We start from the raw sequence: 17,647 nt of genomic DNA, 5'->3' as shown, positions 1-17,647 counted from the left end.
ATTCTATTTGTATATACTAATTTACGTCAATTAATGAAAAATAAATATAAATTTAACGTAAAAACAACAATCAAATGTTTCAGTAACTCGGTATAGGCGTTTTTCCAATTTCGACCTCCCGTAGAGGGTGGTGATCAGAAAAAACGCCTGTCCAAAAGACAAGCGAATTTCGAGTTCCGTCTCCCTTTGGGGAGGCAGATTTCGAGTCCCGTCCCAATCGAAAGACGAAAATCGTGTTTTCCAACGAAATTTGAAAAAAAAACATATCTTGTTATGAATCGGTCCTTTTTTTTGCCGTGCCTCATTCTCGATATGATTCTTGTTCCGAAATGCATTTTGGGAGAGATTAGAGAGTTGAAAGTTTGAGAGTACGAGAAATATTGATCAAAACAAATTATAACGGCAAAATGGGAGCGGTAACAAGTAATTTAGTAAAAAAATAAAATAATGATAACGATAACGATAACCCCGCCAAAAACAAAATATCTTGTCTATCTCCCTCCCCAAGTAATTTCAAGTTAGAGCCCTAATTTGAAAATACAGTGCAGGCATGGCTTGCAGTGGAGTGTTGGCTTTCGTATCATCGCCTTCTAAGGTATGCAAAACCACCTCTCTTCCTTGTTCTCTTCATCCCTCACCTTCTATTACTCCTCCTAATGACCACCACCTAATTAATACAGAAAATACACCACACAAATTTACTTATAGCAAAGCTTCACCATCCGTACGATGGCCTCACCTTAAACATTCTGACCCTTCTCCTTCTCCTTCTCCACATACCCAATTCAATGCTTCTTCCCCCTCACTTACCCATGCCCATTTCTTCCAAGAAATGCCCCAATCCGATGTGCCCCCAAATGTGGAGGTCGATGATGAGTCCCAGGAAAAATTGGGGAGGCCTAGTAGGACCAGGATTAAGAAAATGAACAAATTGGCCCTTAAGAGGGCCAAGGATTGGAGGGAAAGGGTAAGATATTTGACTCATAGGATATTGGAATTGAAACCTGACCAATTCGTGGCTGATGTATTAGATGATCGGAAGGTGCAGATGACACCAACTGATTTCTGCTTTGTGGTGAAGTGGGTAGGTCAGGAAAACTGGCAGCGTGGTCTGGAGGTGTATGAGTGGTTGAATTTGCGCCACTGGTATTCTCCTAATCCACGGATGCTTGCCACTATTTTGGCTGTGTTGGGAAAAGCCAACCAGGAGGCCTTGGCTGTTGAAATTTTTACTAGAGCAGAGTCCACTGTTGGTAATACTGTTCAGGTTTATAATGCTATGATGGGTGTGTATGCACGGACAGGTAGGTTCGATAAGGTCCAACAACTTGTTGATCTAATGCGTGAGAGAGGATGTGAACCGGACCTTGTTAGTTTCAATACTTTGATAAATGCTAGATTGAGGGCAGGTGCAATTACGCAAAATATGGCCATTGACCTTTTAAATGAGTTGAGGAGGTCAGGACTTAGGCCTGATATAATCACTTACAATACTCTTATTAGTGCTTGTTCTCGAGAATCAAACTTAGAGGAGGCCATAAAGGTGTTTGATGATATGGAGACTCGTCGTTGTCAACCTGATCTCTGGACATATAACGCTATGATTTCAGTTTATGGAAGATGTGGATTGTCTGACAAAGCAGAGCAGCTCTTTAAGGACTTGGACTCTAAGGGTTTTTTTCCTGATGCAGTGACCTATAACTCTTTGTTGTATGCTTTTGCAAGAGAAGGCAATGTGCATAAAGTTAGAGAGATTTGTGAAGAGATGGTGAAAATGGGGTTTGGCAAAGATGAGATGACCTATAATACTATTATCCACATGCATGGAAAGCAAGGTCAGCATGATATAGCATCACAACTTTACAGGGACATGAAGCTGTCTGGTCGGACTCCAGATGCAGTTACATATACTGTTTTAATTGATTCTCTTGGAAAGGCAAATAAGATGGCCGAGGCTGCTAGTGTAATGTCAGAGATGTTGGACACAGGGGTTAAACCAACCTTAAGGACTTATAGTGCTTTGATTTGTGGATATGCCAAGTCTGGGAATCGGGTGGAGGCTGAGAAAACTTTTGATTGCATGCTAAAATCTGGAATTAAACCTGATCAACTAGCTTACTCAGTTATGTTGGATATCTTCCTGAAATATGATGATCCAAAGAAGGCAATTAAGTTATACGGGCAAATGGTTCGTGATGGTATAACACCGGATCCTACTATTTACGGGATGATGCTTAAAAAACTTGGAAGAGAAAATAAAGCAGAGGAAATTAGAAGAGTGATTAAAGATATGGAAGAACTATGTGGCATGAGTCCACAGATTATTGCATCTATTCTTGTCAAGGGTGAATGCTATGACGATGCAGCAGAGATGCTGAGGCTGGCTATAAGTGGTGGTTGTGAAATTGACTCTGAGAATTTATTATCTATATTGAGTTCGTATGGCTCATCAGGAAGATACTCTGAAGCACTTGACTTGCTTAACTTCTTAAAAGAACATGGTCCGAAATCCAACCAGCTGGTAGCTGAAGCTTCAGTTGTTACATTGTGCAAGGCTAAACAGTTAGATGCTGCTTTAAAGGAATACAATAACATGAGTGAACTTGGCCAGTTTACTGCGAATTATACCATGTACGAGTCTTTGATTCAGTGCTGTGAAGAACATGAACTCACTGCTGAAGCTTCTCAGATATTTTCTGACATGAGATTCAATGGTCTTAGACCTTCTGGGTCGCTCTACCCAAGTATGGTGCTCATGTATTGTAAAATGGGGTTCCCTGAAACAGCCCATTGTTTGATTGATTTGGCAGAAATGGAAGGCTTACCAGTTGATAATATCTCTCTTGGAATTGCTGTAATTGAGACATACGGAAAACTGAAGCTGTGGCAGAAAGCAGAAAGCTTAGTGGGTAATCTCAGACAGAGATATACAACAACTTTGGATCGAAAGGTTTGGAATGCTTTAATACATGCTTATGCAGCAAGTGGCTGTTATGAACGAGCCAGAGCTGTTTTTAATTTGATGATGAGAGATGGTCCTGCCCCAACTGTAGAATCCATTAATGGTCTTTTGCAAGCTTTGATTGTCGATAAAAGATTGGAAGAGCTTTATGTGGTAATCCAGGAGATGCAAGATATGGGTTTCAAAATCAGCAAAACTTCTATTCTTTTGATGCTTGATGCATTTGTACGGGCAGGCAACATATTTGAAGCAAAGAAGATATACCATGGAATGAAGGCTGCTGGTTATTTCCCTACCATGCATCTTTACAGAATAATGATTGGATTGTTATGTAGGGGAAATCGGATAAGAGATGCGGAAACCATGGTTTTTGAGATGGAAGAAGCTGGGTTCAAGCCTGACATTTCTATATGGAATTCTATGCTCAGGTTGTACACTGGAATTGATGATTATAGGAAGACAATTGAGATTTATCAGAGAATTAAAGAAGATGGACTTGAACCAAATGAGGACACATACAACACATTGATTATAATGTATTGCAGAGACCGTAGACCAGGGGAAGGCTTTTCACTGATGCACGAAATGATGAAGGTAGGATTGGATCCCAAATTGGATACATACAAAAGTTTGATTGCTGCATTTGGTAAGCAACAGTTGGTTGTGCAGGCAGAGAAACTATTTGAAGAGTTACTCTCAAAGGGATATAAACTGGATCGCTCTTTTTATCATATTATGATGAAAATATATAGGAATTCGGGTAACCACTCAAAAGCTGAAAAGCTATTAAGCATGATGAAAGATGCTGGTGTAGAACCAACAATTGCCACAATGCACTTACTTATGGTGTCCTATGGTAGCTCGGGACAGCCCCAGGAAGCTGAAAAGGTGCTTACTAATTTGAAAGAAACGGGTACAAATCTCAGTACGCTGCCATATAGTTCTGTTATTGATGCGTATCTTAAAAACAGAGATTACGATATTGGAATCAGTAAGCTCATGGAGATGAAGAAAGAAGGTTTAGAGCCAGACCACAGAATATGGACCTGCTTTATTAGAGCTGCTAGTTTGTGTGAACAGGCACATGAGGCTACTAACCTTTTAAACGCACTGCAAGATTCTGGGTTTGCTCTGCCAATCAGGTAGGCACTAGTGATTAATGATTAGTGAGGCTGTAATCTTCTAGATAAATATAATTGTAAGTTTCAAATTTGTGTCAGATCATTTCTGATTAATTATGCTTTTTTTTTGCAGGCTTCTAACTGAAAGATCTGAATCACTAGTTTCAGAAGTGGATCATTGTCTTGAGATGCTCCAGCCCATGGAAGATAATGCAGCCTTTAACTTTGTCAATGCTTTGGAGGATTTGTTGTGGGCATTTGAACTTCGATCCACTGCTTCATGGGTTTTCATATTGGCAGTCAAAAGAAGCATCTACCACCATGATGTGTTCAGGTTGGTACAGCTAGCGATAGTTCAAAATTTGAAGAGTATCTTTTGGGCATAAAATCTTTTGTACCAAGAGTATGTTACTGATAAAAGGTTTTTGTTCCATTTAAAATGTAAAAATTCTAAAGCGTCTAAAATGAGACAATACTTAATTTCATGGCAAATCAGACTAAGGCATCTGACAGCAATTTTCTCACAGTTCTGTTTACATTTTGCACTAGTGCGCTGATGCCTCGTGGTATTTTTGATGCAGGGTGGCTGACCAGGATTGGGGAGCAGATCTTAGGAAGTTGTCAGGAGGTGCAGCTCTTGTTGGTCTAACATTATGGCTTGACCACATGCAGGCAAGTTCTGTTTGCACTTTTGAATTTCTCTTTTCTAGCAAGTAATGAGGTGGAGTATGTGCTAGGTTTTCTGTAACATTGAGTGTCAAAGGACTTGTAAATCCGAGATTACTCTAATACTGCTTAGTGCTTTGACATGATACTTTAAAGGATCTTTTCAATTAGTTCAGTGTAAAATGCAAAGGGGAAATTCTCATAATATAAATAGAAATTTAGGTAAGGATTCCTGCACTTGTATGAGAACTGGAACTATTGAAGTTCAGCCTGTTTAGCCATACATGGGAATGGCGTTTAGAACAAATAAAAGAAGGGTAATAAGTGATAGCTCATCGTATAAAAAAGTGATTCATTCAGGAGACATTTCTTTGTAGGAGAAACCTTAATCTTTGACCAGGGAGTGTTATATATTGCTAATACAACCGTCGTCACAAATTTTGAGGAAGTACAAGGACCAAATGTGTCAAATTGAAGTACAAGGACCAAACTGACAAATTGTGCCAAAGTACTGGGGCCAAATTATTGTTTGTATATGCATGTTTTACAATTTAATATGTTTTTTCCCTGTCATGAATAGATGACTAAATTGTAGTGTCGTTCTTCATGGATAGAATGAAAATCACAGATTTTGAAGTGTTAACAATGGCAGGACGCTTCCTTGCAAGGATATCCAGCATCTCCCAAGTCAGTTGTGCTAATAACTGGAACAGCTGAATACAATATGGTTTCACTTAATAACACATTGAAGGCATGCCTTTGGGAGATGGGCTCCCCGTTTCTTCCCTGTAGATCACGGAGTGGGCTCCTTATCGCCAAGGCACACTCCCTTAGAATGTGGCTGAAAGACTCTCCTTTTTGCTTGGACCTTGAATTGAAAGATGCTGTTAGGCTGCCTGAATATAATTCAATGCAGCTTATTGAGGGATGTTTTATTAGGCGGGGCCTCGTTCCGGCATTTAAGGAAATCAAGGAGAAACTTGGAATTGTGAGGCCAAAGAAATTTGCGAAGTTGGCTTTACTATCAGATGAGAAAAGAGGAAAAGCAATTGAGGCTGATATAGAGGGTCGAAAAGAAAAGTTGGAAAAAATGAAGAAGAATAATGTTGGGTCTAGGAGGGAACGTAAGATAAAGAAACTACGAAAAAGAAAATTCATTAGGCAAAGGCAAGTCATGCTCTCAGAGCCTGAGGAGAGCAAGTTAGAATATCAAACTGTGAAATATGGTTTGCCCAAATAGAAAAAGATGGCATCATCATCATCATGTTGGATTTGTTCGGGGGATAGCGTGGCATTATCTGTATTGGAGTGGGGAAAATGAACTAGAATTTTGCCCCTTATTTCATGGACTGATCTACGATGTTATATCATATTCAATGCAAGCTAGCCCCAGACTTAAATGTAAGAACTTTTTTTTCTTTCTTACACGCCATATCTGATTCCATGGTTGTCGCATATAAGATAAAACAATAGTTTTGACCCCACTGCTACTTGCCAAAATTTCATCATTTAATCTTCAACTGTAATTTGGTGATGTTGATTGTTGTTAAAATTCTTGCTCCATGATGCCGGCCTGAGGGTGCTGTTAATGAATTTCAACAATGATTAAACGTCACCAAATTAAAATTCAGTCTTGACAAGAGATATAATATTTAATTATGGCTTACCTCAAATGTATGCAATACTTCAGGATTTGGGTGAAACATTTAAAGCATGGTTTGTTTTCAACTCACCATGGCCGGAACAAGAAGAAACTGATGGACATAAACTTGAAGATGCTGACAATATGAGCTGCCTGCCTCTTAACTTTCTCAGACCTTGCAGAAAGGTGATAGCTTTTGATCTCTTAGATAGGCTAGGCAGGCAGTTGGTTGGATTTAATATGTGGGTCTAGTCTGGTCTGGTCTGGGAGAAATTAAATCTCTTTCTTTCTACTAAGCATAAGCATAAGCATGAGTCAAGGTTGGTCATCTTTTAAATTCCTAAAGTATTTGGAAAAATGTAATTATACCTTTCAATGTTTTTTAAGGTGCAATTTTGACTTTATCATCTTTTGTCCTAGCTCAGTTTGTTTGGTAATTTTTGTCAGTATTCACTTGAAAAATGACATTGAATTGAGCTAGGTCAATACGATAACCGTGAAAGGTATAATTACACTCTCCAAATAAATACCTTAAGGCTAAGGGTATCCATCCCTCTTTTAAATGTAACAATATGTATTGTTTGGATTATCAGGTCATTTACTGAATAATATAATATAGTTATAGTATAACCAATTAATTGTCTTGTCAATTGGACATAAGTCTCATTTGCTGTGGTGGAGGGTAAATAATTCACCACTTGTTACCGTCTTTATTCATTAATTGTATAAATTCTTTGACAGCTTTTGTTATTCTTAGCTCAAATTTGGTCAAAATGTTGTTAAAAATTAAAAATTAAAAACTTTTGAGGTTTTTCCTTGTTAAATTTTTTCTTCAAAGGGAAAAATTTGATATAAAAAGAGTCATTTATAATTATATTTTATTTGTCTTGATGTAGAGTCCTTAAAATTAGATTAATTGATCTAGATAACTATAGGATATTGAGGTAATTTTATTTCACACATTGGTAAACTAACTCAAAAAGAGATGGCAAAAGTTTTGGATATCTGGCACCACTTGATCTTAATGGGATGGGACTATCCGAATCTTGTATAAAAAGGTTTAAGATGAGAATGAGATTTTAAATATTATTCGTGATGGGTGCGGGTATAGGGTACGCTATATTATCTCACAAAAATTAGAATTGTTTTATATTGGGTAAATTGCAAAAGAAAAACCCTGGTTGAAGCAAACAAATAGACATTCAAAGTTTGATCCGGAAAAACACAAATCTGAATCGTCGTGAAAGCATCTGATACCGTGAGTTAAGAAAATTCATTAAATTTAAGATCCGGTAAAGATGCAACAATCGGAAGAGACCTCAAAGAAATAAGATTGGAAAAAGACATGTCTAAACCTATGCGCAGAAATAAGATTCATCTTATACAAAAAAAAAAAAAAAAAAAAAAGCCTAATACACAAATAACCTCCTGAACTTGTTCAAATGTTGCAACTGCCCCCTCCAATTTTCAATTGTAACAACTTACCCCTCAAACTTGTCCAATTGTAACAACTTACTCTTTAAACTTGTCCAATTGTAAAACACAACCCCAAATTGCTGACATGGACTGCAATTGAAAAAACACGTGAAATACAAAATCTGTAACGCTCGTGGAGTATGATAATCAGATCTTTGGCGTGATATGAATCCGGAAAAACTTTTTTACGGTTGCTTCAAATACGGGGTAAAAAAATTCTCAATTTGGGGTTATGTTTTACAATTGGACAAGTTTAAGGGGTAAGTTGTTACAATTGAAAGTTGAGGGGGGCAGTTGCAACATTTGGACAAGTTCAGGGGGTTATTTGTATATTAGGCAAAAAAAAAAAAAAAAAAAAAAAATCAGAGTTTCTAGCGAGTCTAAAGGAGCCATCATCCAAGATTCGGCTTTTATAGAATCCAAAGTTTCAGATGGAGTTCTTCGGAATTATCAATGGTTTTTAAGTGAATAATTAGTAAGATTTCGGTCTAAGGATAATATCTTCTGTAAGTATAAATTCGTAGAGGCATTCAAACCAAATTCTAATATGCACAGAGAAAATATTAGAAAGCTATAATGTATGCTTAAATTTGGATTAGGCCTATACAAAATCAAATTATCAGATGTCGAATTAAGGGCTTTAAAATTCAGAACAACTTTTGATTAAAGGATCAAATTGAAACATACAGTAAAGACAAAAATAGAACTAAACTCTAGATTGAGTTTTAGGGGGGAGTGTAGAACATCCTGATTTTGGAAAGTAAATTTTTTTTATGTAAGGGAAAAACATTTACATGGAAAGAAGAAAAAAATACAAAAAAAAAAAAAAAAAGCAAAACTTCTAAGCAGGCTGATTAGCCTCCTTATCGGCCGCATCATAACACGGGGAGCATCCAGGTGTTGAATGTATAGTTTGATTAACAGAATAATATGGAGATAGAGAGAGATAAGTAATAGGCACAATATTGATTTGAATCACCTTAATGATTATGGCTCTGAGACCTTGTATTTATAGTGAGCTAATTGTAGTTTGTATAGGAATACAATACATAAGTATAAGAGTACTGAAACTCTACCTAGCTAGGGATAGAAACAAATTGAAACTCTAACTAGATAGGAATCTATTTACAGGATAATAGGAACATTATCTCTAACACCCCCTCAAGCCGATGGCGGGCACGAACAAAGAGGCGAGAGCGTAGCATCATGAAGCGAGTAGGAGCTAGCGGCTTGGTGAGTATGTCTGCAACCTGATCATCGGTTGGAATGAATCGGACGCTGAGAAATCCATTTTGAACTTGTTCTCGGACAAAGTGATAATCCAGCTCAATGTGCTTCGTACGAGCATGAAATACTGGATTTGAAGTGAGATAAATTGCTCCAACATTGTCACATCATAACTGAACCGGGGTGGGTAAAGGGAAGCCCAGATCCGAGAGAAGTGATTTGAACCATAGGAGTTCTGCCGTGGCATTTGCCACTGCCTTGTATTCACTTTCGGTGGAGGATCTAGCTATGGTTGGTTGCTTGCGGGTCTGCCACGATACAATGCTGGATCCAAGATAGACACAGAAAGCACCCGTGGATCTTCTATCATCAGGACACCCTCCCCAATCACTATCTGAGTAACAGTGAATGTGATCTAGTGGTTTGATGGACATGACTATCCCAAAGTCTGGTGTGCCTTGAATGTAGCGTAGGACCCTCTTGACTCATTTCCAGTGTTCATCAGTTGGACAGTGTAGGATCTGACATAGTTTGTTAACTGCAAATGCAATGTCAGGGCGAGTGAATGTTAAGTATTGAAGTGCTCCCACGATGCTTCGATATTCGTCTCCAGAGGGTAAACTGATGTCGAGCTCTTTTGAAAGCGTTGGCGTGGTGGCCATGGGAGTCAATGTAGGTTTGGAGTCAATCATCTTCACTCTGTCTAGGATGTCAGCCACATACTTGGCCTGACACAGGTGAATGCCATCTTTCTCATATCTTATCTCAGTTCCCAGAAAGTATTCTGCCTTACCAAGATTACGAATGGGAAAATCCTGTTCAATGGATGCAATTGTGTTAGTGATGTGTGCAGGGTGGTTACCTGTTATGAGAATATCATCAACATAGCACAAAATATAGGTCTTTTCAGTGTCGCTGCGTCTGATGAAGAGAGAGTTGCCAGCCTGTGACATCTTGTACCCAAGTGAGAGAAGGAATGTTCAGAGCCGTGTGAACCATTCTCGCGGTGCTTGCTTTAACCCATAAAGACACTTTTTGAGAAGACAGACATGATCCGGTCGGTCACTGTCCCGAAATCCTTGCGGTTGTTCCATATAGATTGTCTCAGATAAGTTTCCATGCAGAAACACATTAGAGACGTCCAGTTGATTGATGAACCAGTTGTTTGCTGCTACAATGGCAAAGACAGACCGAATGGTTGTAGCCTTGATTACTGGACTGAATGTCTCTTTGTAGTCAATCCCAGCTTTCTGAGTGAAGCCCCGTGCTACTGGATGAGCTTTGTATCGATCAATGGTTCCATTCGACTTCTTCTTTGTGCGAAAGAGCCACCTAGAGGTGATGACATGCTGATCATGTGGTCTTGGTACAAGTTGCCAGGTGCCATTGTCAAGAAGAGCTTGAATCTCGTCAGACATTGCCGTGCGCCATTCTGGTTGTTTGTTGGCTTTGCTGAAGCACGTGGGGTCCACTGTGCCATTTGGATGTGTAGCGAAAAGTCCCTCAAAACTTCCCCTCGAGTGAAGAGGCGATTGTCGGAGTTGCATATAATGTTGACGTGGACCAATCATGGATGCATTGCGAGATCTGGGTCTTGTAGTAGGAACAGGAGCAGGTGGTGCAGTGTCATGAAGAGGAGACTGTGTTTGTGGCATGGTGTGCTCTTCATGAGGTACTACATTTGGTATCTCCGGTGTGTTGATGTCCATAGAGTCAACTGGTGTGGTGAGATTGTTCTGAGGAACTGGTGTTGATGCAGCTGTGATGACTGGTGACAAACATTGGCGTGGAGGTAGTGGAGCAGTGTTTGTTGCTTCAGAGTCAGGGGGAATAATGGGGGTACCAGGATGAGGCCCAGAATGGACAGGTGTGATTGGTTGGGAACACGGAACCAATTGTGAAGGAGATAATATAGGATTGGGATTAGAGAAATTACCTAGATACGGGCCGAGTAAAGATGGTAGTTGACACGATGTGCTTACCCCCAAGTTGCTTGATGAAGGTGGTGATGCAGTGGCTAGACCCGGCAAAGTGACACACGACCCGATGACACGACACGAACACGACATGCTTTTTTAGTGTTAGTGTTTAGGGTTTTATGACACGACACGAAAGTTGACACGACACGAAATGACACGTTAATTTTTGTGTCATTTTCGTGTCAACCCGAAAACACGAAACTGACACGAATATTGAAAATTATTGTTATATTCTCTCGTGTTTTTATATCACTTTATTAATAAAGATAATAAAATTATAATTATTAATTGCAAATATTGATTTGAATTTCCTAAATTGTTATAAACACATTACATGACCCTCTAACATGATATTATCGAACTTTTCGATAATTATTGTTAACATACTAATCTAAAAATGATATAAAACGTTTAAAAACAGTACCATATCTTTTTATATTTTTAAGAGTTATTATTAATATATATGCATAACAAAATTACATGTAACCCGAAAACACGACACGAAATCGACACTAACCCGAACAGGTTAACACGACTTTGACACGAAAGTTTTTGGGTTGGGTTTGGGTTTGCTCTTTTGTGACACGAACCCGAAATGACACGACACGAACACGACTCGAACACGATAATTGCCAGGTCTAGCAGTGGCTGTTGATTCAGGAAATACTTCTTCATTGTGCTGCACAAATTTACAGATGTATATGCGTCCGATGGCATACTCGAGACAAATATCCCCAGAGTGATTTTCCGATGGACCAAGATAGACACATAACTTAGAACGGAAATCAACTTTGTGCTGGTTGTATGGTCGAAAAAGAGGATAGATACCACTGCCAAAAATGTGCAATGCCTTATAGGCAGGCTGTTTCTCATAAAACAGGAAATATGGTGATTTGTTGTTCAGAATTTTGGTGGGTAGGTAGTTGATTAGCCTAATGTTGTGGATCATGGCATAGTTCCAGAATTTGAGAGGCAGAGATGCATTGGCTAACAGAGTAAGGCATGTGTCAACTACATGTCTAATTTTTCTCTCAGCTATACCATTTTGTGCATGAGTGTGGGGCACGCAATTTTGTGTATAATGTCATGTCATTTGAAAAAAGGTTGTAGTTTTTGAAATTCTCCCCCAAGATCTGAATAAATATTCTTAACCCTTGCACTATATTGATTAGAGATCATGGCATAAAAATCACAAAAGGTTGAGAAAACATCACTTTTGTTCTTTAAACAAAAAACCCATCCAAATCTATTGAATTCATCAATGATAATTAAAAAATAACGGTGACCAAGACAAGAAACAACTGGAGCTGGTCCCCAAACATCCAGATGTAAGTTCTCAAAAATAAATGTGCTAGAGCGACTAATAGAGGGTAAAGAGCTTCTAGCAAGTTTGCCTAATGGACAAAAAGAACAATTGCTAACTGACTTTGAAGAGGATAAATTGTTTCCTTTGAGAACTGTGCTGACTGTCTGATTCTGACAATGTCCAAGCCGTGCATGCCACCTTTCAAAAGACACCTTCTCTCCTACTAGCGCCTCCTTCAGGGTGGGTGTAAGCACATAAAGCCCATCTTTACTCGGGCCTCGTAACAGGATTTCCCCAGTTGTTTGGTCCTTCACAAGAAAATGGTTAGGCCAAAATTTAAAAAAAAACATGAATTGTCACGGGTAAATTTTTGAACAGATAGTAAAGATTTAGTGAGCTTAGGAACAAGTAGGGCATCATTAATTTTCAAATTATTTATATTTGAATTTCCAAAGTGAGAAATTTGCAGACCTTGACCATTTCCAAATTGAACCGTGTCATATCCTGGATATGGCTGCATCTGTTGAAGTTGAGCTGGATTTGCCGTCATGTGATTTGTTGCTCCAGTGTCAGGATACCACGGCTGATTAGGACCCATGAATGGATTTGGTGGTTGTTGTCACGCCATGTGTGCTTGTGGTCCAGAATTATAGTTTGAATGTGAAGTGTTCTTCGGTCTTTTGCACTTATCAGCCCAGTGACTTGGATCACCACAGTTGTAGCACTTGCCACTTCTTCTCTTCTTTGGATTCTGCTTCTTCGATTGTGTTGGTTCCATGGTGGAGACATTAGCTTCTCGGTGCGCTGGTATACCATCAAATTGAAGCAGAGTTATCTTTCTTGTTGATTGGATCATGCCTTCAACCGTCTTCAAACTGTTCAAAATCTCCTGATAGTTGATGTTTGTGCCGCGCTGAGTGACAAGATTCTGAACGGTAGAGCGATACTCTTCTCCCAAACCCTTGTAAAGAACTGACGGTAGTAAGTGTCGAGGGTAAGGGTTCCCCGAGGCAGCCAGATCATCAAGAATAGACTTCACTTTTTGCATGTAAGCAGTTACTGACATCCCCCCTTGCTCAAGCTCATGCAGTTCAACACCTAACTGAAACTGTTTGGTTCCTGTAATAAGCCCATAGGCATCTTCCAAAGCTAGCCAAATGTCATGTGAATATTTGAGATATGCAATATCAGGAAAAAACTTCTTCAGTGATGGAATTTAGAAGCAATGTCCTAACCATATTTTCTAAATCATCCCATTGGGAAAAAGATGGATTTGTGATTAAATCCGCAACAGATGTCATAAAACCTGTTCTAGAAATAAATTGAGGTGGAGGAGGTGTTGAACTGATAATGTGAGAAAAAAGATGATAGGTTTTGAGGGTAGATTCCATGGACATTCTCCATGCTTTGTAGTTGTGAGGGGTTAATTTGATGTTAATGGTGATATTTGTGGGTGGTTGTCTTGGTTGGTTGACAGGGGTAGAAACAGGTTCTGTATAGTCAGAATTGGTTAAAATATGAGGATTTGAGGAAGGAATAAAATTAGGTCTAAAATTATTTGAAGGTGCATCTACAGTATTGTGAAACGAATTTGAGAAAAAAGATGGAGAGGGATCACGGGTTAATTGGGTATTGTAAATAAACGGTGAAGTATTGGATTCAGAAATAACCTGTTGTTTATTACTGGCTTCGGCTGCCTGATAGGTGGCTAGGGCAGCAAGAACTGATGGAGAAAATAGGGTTTGAGTGGCTGTGGTGACCGATGGTTGTTGTGATTGGATTGGTGGCTGCTGAACCGGGTTTGATTGATGGTGCAATGAAGGCGGAACTGCTGCCTGATACGCTGTAATTGCAGCTAATACCGCGACATATGCAGTTGAATTCGTCGGAGTTAGGAGGGGCGCGGCTTGCGCATTGCGAGCGGCGGCGGCAGAGGTCGCGTTCGTTGGGGCCTGCTGGTGCGTCGGGACCTGCTGCGGCGGACCTTGAAGGTTGGCCGCCTGGTACGCAACAAGCGCATCACGAACCGCCTAGGGTAGCGCGTCGGCCACCGTTGGCAGAGGCGGCTGTTGCACTTGCTGTGGAGGATGCGAGGTCAATGTTGCCGCGAGGAAGGACGACTCGCCGGTGACAAAGGGCAATGTAAATCGCCAACCAGAGCTTGGTGCGATCGACCCGCCGGAAATGTCATTCATGTTTTGATCAGGGGCGGCGGTCGGTGCAGCGATAGTGGTGGTCGCGGCGGCGGCAGAAGCGACGGCGGTGGCAGCAGCTTGATATTGAGTGTATGATGTTGATTGCGGATTATCAGAGGATTCAGAAGATGCGGAAGTTGAGACTACTGATACCATGTTGAATGTATAGTTTGATATACATAATAATATGGAGATAGAGAAAGATAAGTAATGGGCACAATATTGATTTGAATCATCTTAATGATTATGGCTCTGAGGCCTTGTATTTATAATGAGCTAATTGTAGTTTGTATAGGAATACAATACATAAGTATAAGAGTATTGAAACTCTACCTAGCTAGGGATATAGACAAATTGAAACTCTAACTAGATAGGAATCTATTTACAGGATAATAGGAACATTATCTCTAACACCATGGGCACTTCGGGAGTGGCAGCTGGTCACAGACTGGGTTGAACACTTCCGGAAGCCTCCCTAAAAGCAACCCTTGCAAGGGACTATTAGAAGCTTTCCCATCTGTTGGTCTAGGAAGGGCTGCCTTTTGAAAGTAAAAACTTTGTTCAGATACTGAAAGCGGAAATGTTAGTGTTATGTTCTAAAGACAATCAGTTAGAATATTTTTATAGTAATGAAATGTTGATTTACTTATATTTGATTTATTATATATAGTTGTGATTTAGTATTAAAAGTCAATTCATTTTTTTATCATATAATCAATAAGATATAAAAAAATTTTAGTTTGTGTTCATACGTAAAGTGTTCATACAAGAAATGGGGCTAAACTTTATGTTTAAAACTAATAATAAACCTAAAATACCAAAGCCTGATATTATGTTAAAGGATTGATATAATGCTGATGAGACTTGCATGTAACAATGTTTCCTATCCTTGAATAGGCGGGTGATCTCACAAGTCGTAGTTATAGAGGTATCTAGACAGTTACGTGGATGTATATGAAATAGTTCTATGCATTGCCAATCCGATATGAGATACCAGGATGGATAATTTTTTTTTTGATGTAAACTGAATTATCTTATAGGTGATAGCAGATATAAATAATCCTCAAACTTAAATATGAGTTGTGATGCTTTGACGCTGTTATCAAGCACGATCCAATTACTCAGGATGTTCCTCAGGTAGTGATTGGGTGTCACATGAAGTAATTGCAGGGTAGTTGAATGATAGATTAAACATTTATCACTCTCGATAGATGAGAGATATATCACATGCCGCTTGTGGAATAATTATTCTAAATCCTTGCAAGGTGATCGGTTGAAGGTTGAAATAGAGATTTCACGTAATCCATCTAGTTTGAACAATTTGAGATGTACAAGTAAACAAACGTCTTCGTATACGTGATTTGACATTTTCCATAGTCACGATTCATTTGGATATAGCTGATGAATGATCGAATTATACTGCAACTATGCACTGAAATGTAAAGGTTATGTATCAACTTGACTAGGTAAATTACATATGTGGTGTACAACATTTGCCTTGTATCACACTTTGGTGTACAACCTTCAAATTTGCACACTAAAATATATGACTTTATGGGTGACCTCCCAATATGGTATATAGTCTGGAATTATGACCGGTCTGTTATAGCCAGTTAATAAACTGTAGTACAACAGAATTGCGGTTTAAAATTTATTTCTAATCCCTTATTGTTTGATTTTTTTTTCTGTTAACCATTGATTGAATAAAACCATTTTAATCCACCGAGGGATAAAACTTACCCGTTATGTCTCTTCTAGAGATGGTTGAAGAATTCACAAAGTAGTCAATCTCCAAAGTCAAGTGCACGAACAACCATCGAACTAGAACCGGTACTAGCTGAAGAACGAATTGAAAGGACGGAGAGGAGTTGGCTGAATATTTTTCTATTGAAATAACAGGGTTAGTGAATTTGATGAATATAAATTAGGTTATGTACTTATTTATGTAACTAGATTAGGATTGGATTATTTTTGTAATTAACTAATTAACCATAAACCAACTAAGTTTAGGAATATATATAAGTAGATTAAATTTAATTACCCCAATTAAATAAATAATTAACATATTAGTTTAATTAATTATTCATCGAATGCAATTCCATTAATTAATTACATATCGTAAACTAATTAATCAATTAAATACTCAACACCTAAATCCAGTATTCAATTACTTTGATACAAAGTACCAATTAATCAATTAATTAACCACCAATTAATTATCTTGACATTTTACTGTCAATCAATTAATTAATTTCATCTCTCCAATATATACCGGTCTATAAGTTATAACTCAGATGTTCAATGTGCACAATCCTATGGGTCTATTCTTAGTTAGCAGTGAGTTCTAGCAAACCATTACTGTCCCTAACTAAGACAGAGTATCAACAGTCTAAAGATGCAGAGACCTTATATTTATCTCTCAATTTCTTTTACTGTTTCATATCGATATTATAAACTAGAGGCATGACGGCTGTCATCCTCTTATGATATTTCTTGATCTAAAGTAGATTGATGAATCAGATAAGTAAACTACTTATCAGGGTATGGTCATACACTTCTCAATCTCACTTATCAAGTGGCATGCAATATCATCCCACTGTTATATGAGTGGTAATTCCATCACTTCACTATCAATGTCAATATGTTCACCTGTTCACCAAATCATACCCGTATTTGGCATCATGTTACAGACTTGTTAGACGTATGTTAAAGTGAACCAGATTCCACATTGATATTATAATAAAATCTGGTCTGAAGACAATTAGAGATCTACTTAAGAAAAAGTATGACACAACCACCATATAGTTTTCTCGGGCGCATCGATCGAGTCACATGTATGCAACATGTACATATATTCACAACTGACTTAACAAGTGTTGTGGCTAGTATTAATTACTACCATACAATTATCGAATATATAAGTTTGTGGTCCTAATCATTCCCATGGTAGAGTAGACTTGGGATATAGTTTTATGATTGTCAATCAATGATTCTCTATTCATATTATAGCACAAGATATAAATAAACTAGATTAATGTCTTTATTAATGTGACAAAAAAAACATTTTTTATAA

General features: G+C 38.4%; 1 protein-coding gene across 2 annotated transcripts; it reads left to right on the top strand.

The window, feature by feature from the left end:
• Positions 1-516: 516 nt before the first annotated feature.
• LOC136205966 (pentatricopeptide repeat-containing protein At3g18110, chloroplastic) lies at positions 517-7,124 on the top strand. Of its 2 annotated transcripts, XM_065996843.1 has the most exons (6): positions 534-595; positions 1,305-4,104; positions 4,217-4,417; positions 4,665-4,755; positions 5,402-6,150; positions 6,440-7,120. In XM_065996843.1, exons 2-5 carry the CDS (start codon positions 1,340-1,342, stop codon positions 5,987-5,989), a joined length of 3,645 nt encoding a protein of 1,214 aa, XP_065852915.1. In that variant the 5' UTR covers positions 534-595; positions 1,305-1,339; the 3' UTR covers positions 5,990-6,150; positions 6,440-7,120. The 2 variants fall into 2 exon arrangements, with proteins under 2 accessions (XP_065852914.1, XP_065852915.1); XM_065996842.1 differs by having other exon boundaries at positions 517-4,104; positions 6,440-7,124.
• The last annotated feature ends 10,523 nt before the right edge of the window (positions 7,125-17,647 follow it).

Source organism: Euphorbia lathyris, chromosome 9, assembly GCF_963576675.1.
Source record: "Euphorbia lathyris chromosome 9, ddEupLath1.1, whole genome shotgun sequence".
Classification (NCBI taxonomy): Eukaryota; Viridiplantae; Streptophyta; class Magnoliopsida; order Malpighiales; family Euphorbiaceae; genus Euphorbia; species Euphorbia lathyris.
The sequence above is the reverse complement of the archived record's forward strand: the minus strand, read 5'-3'. Positions and strand labels throughout refer to the sequence as shown.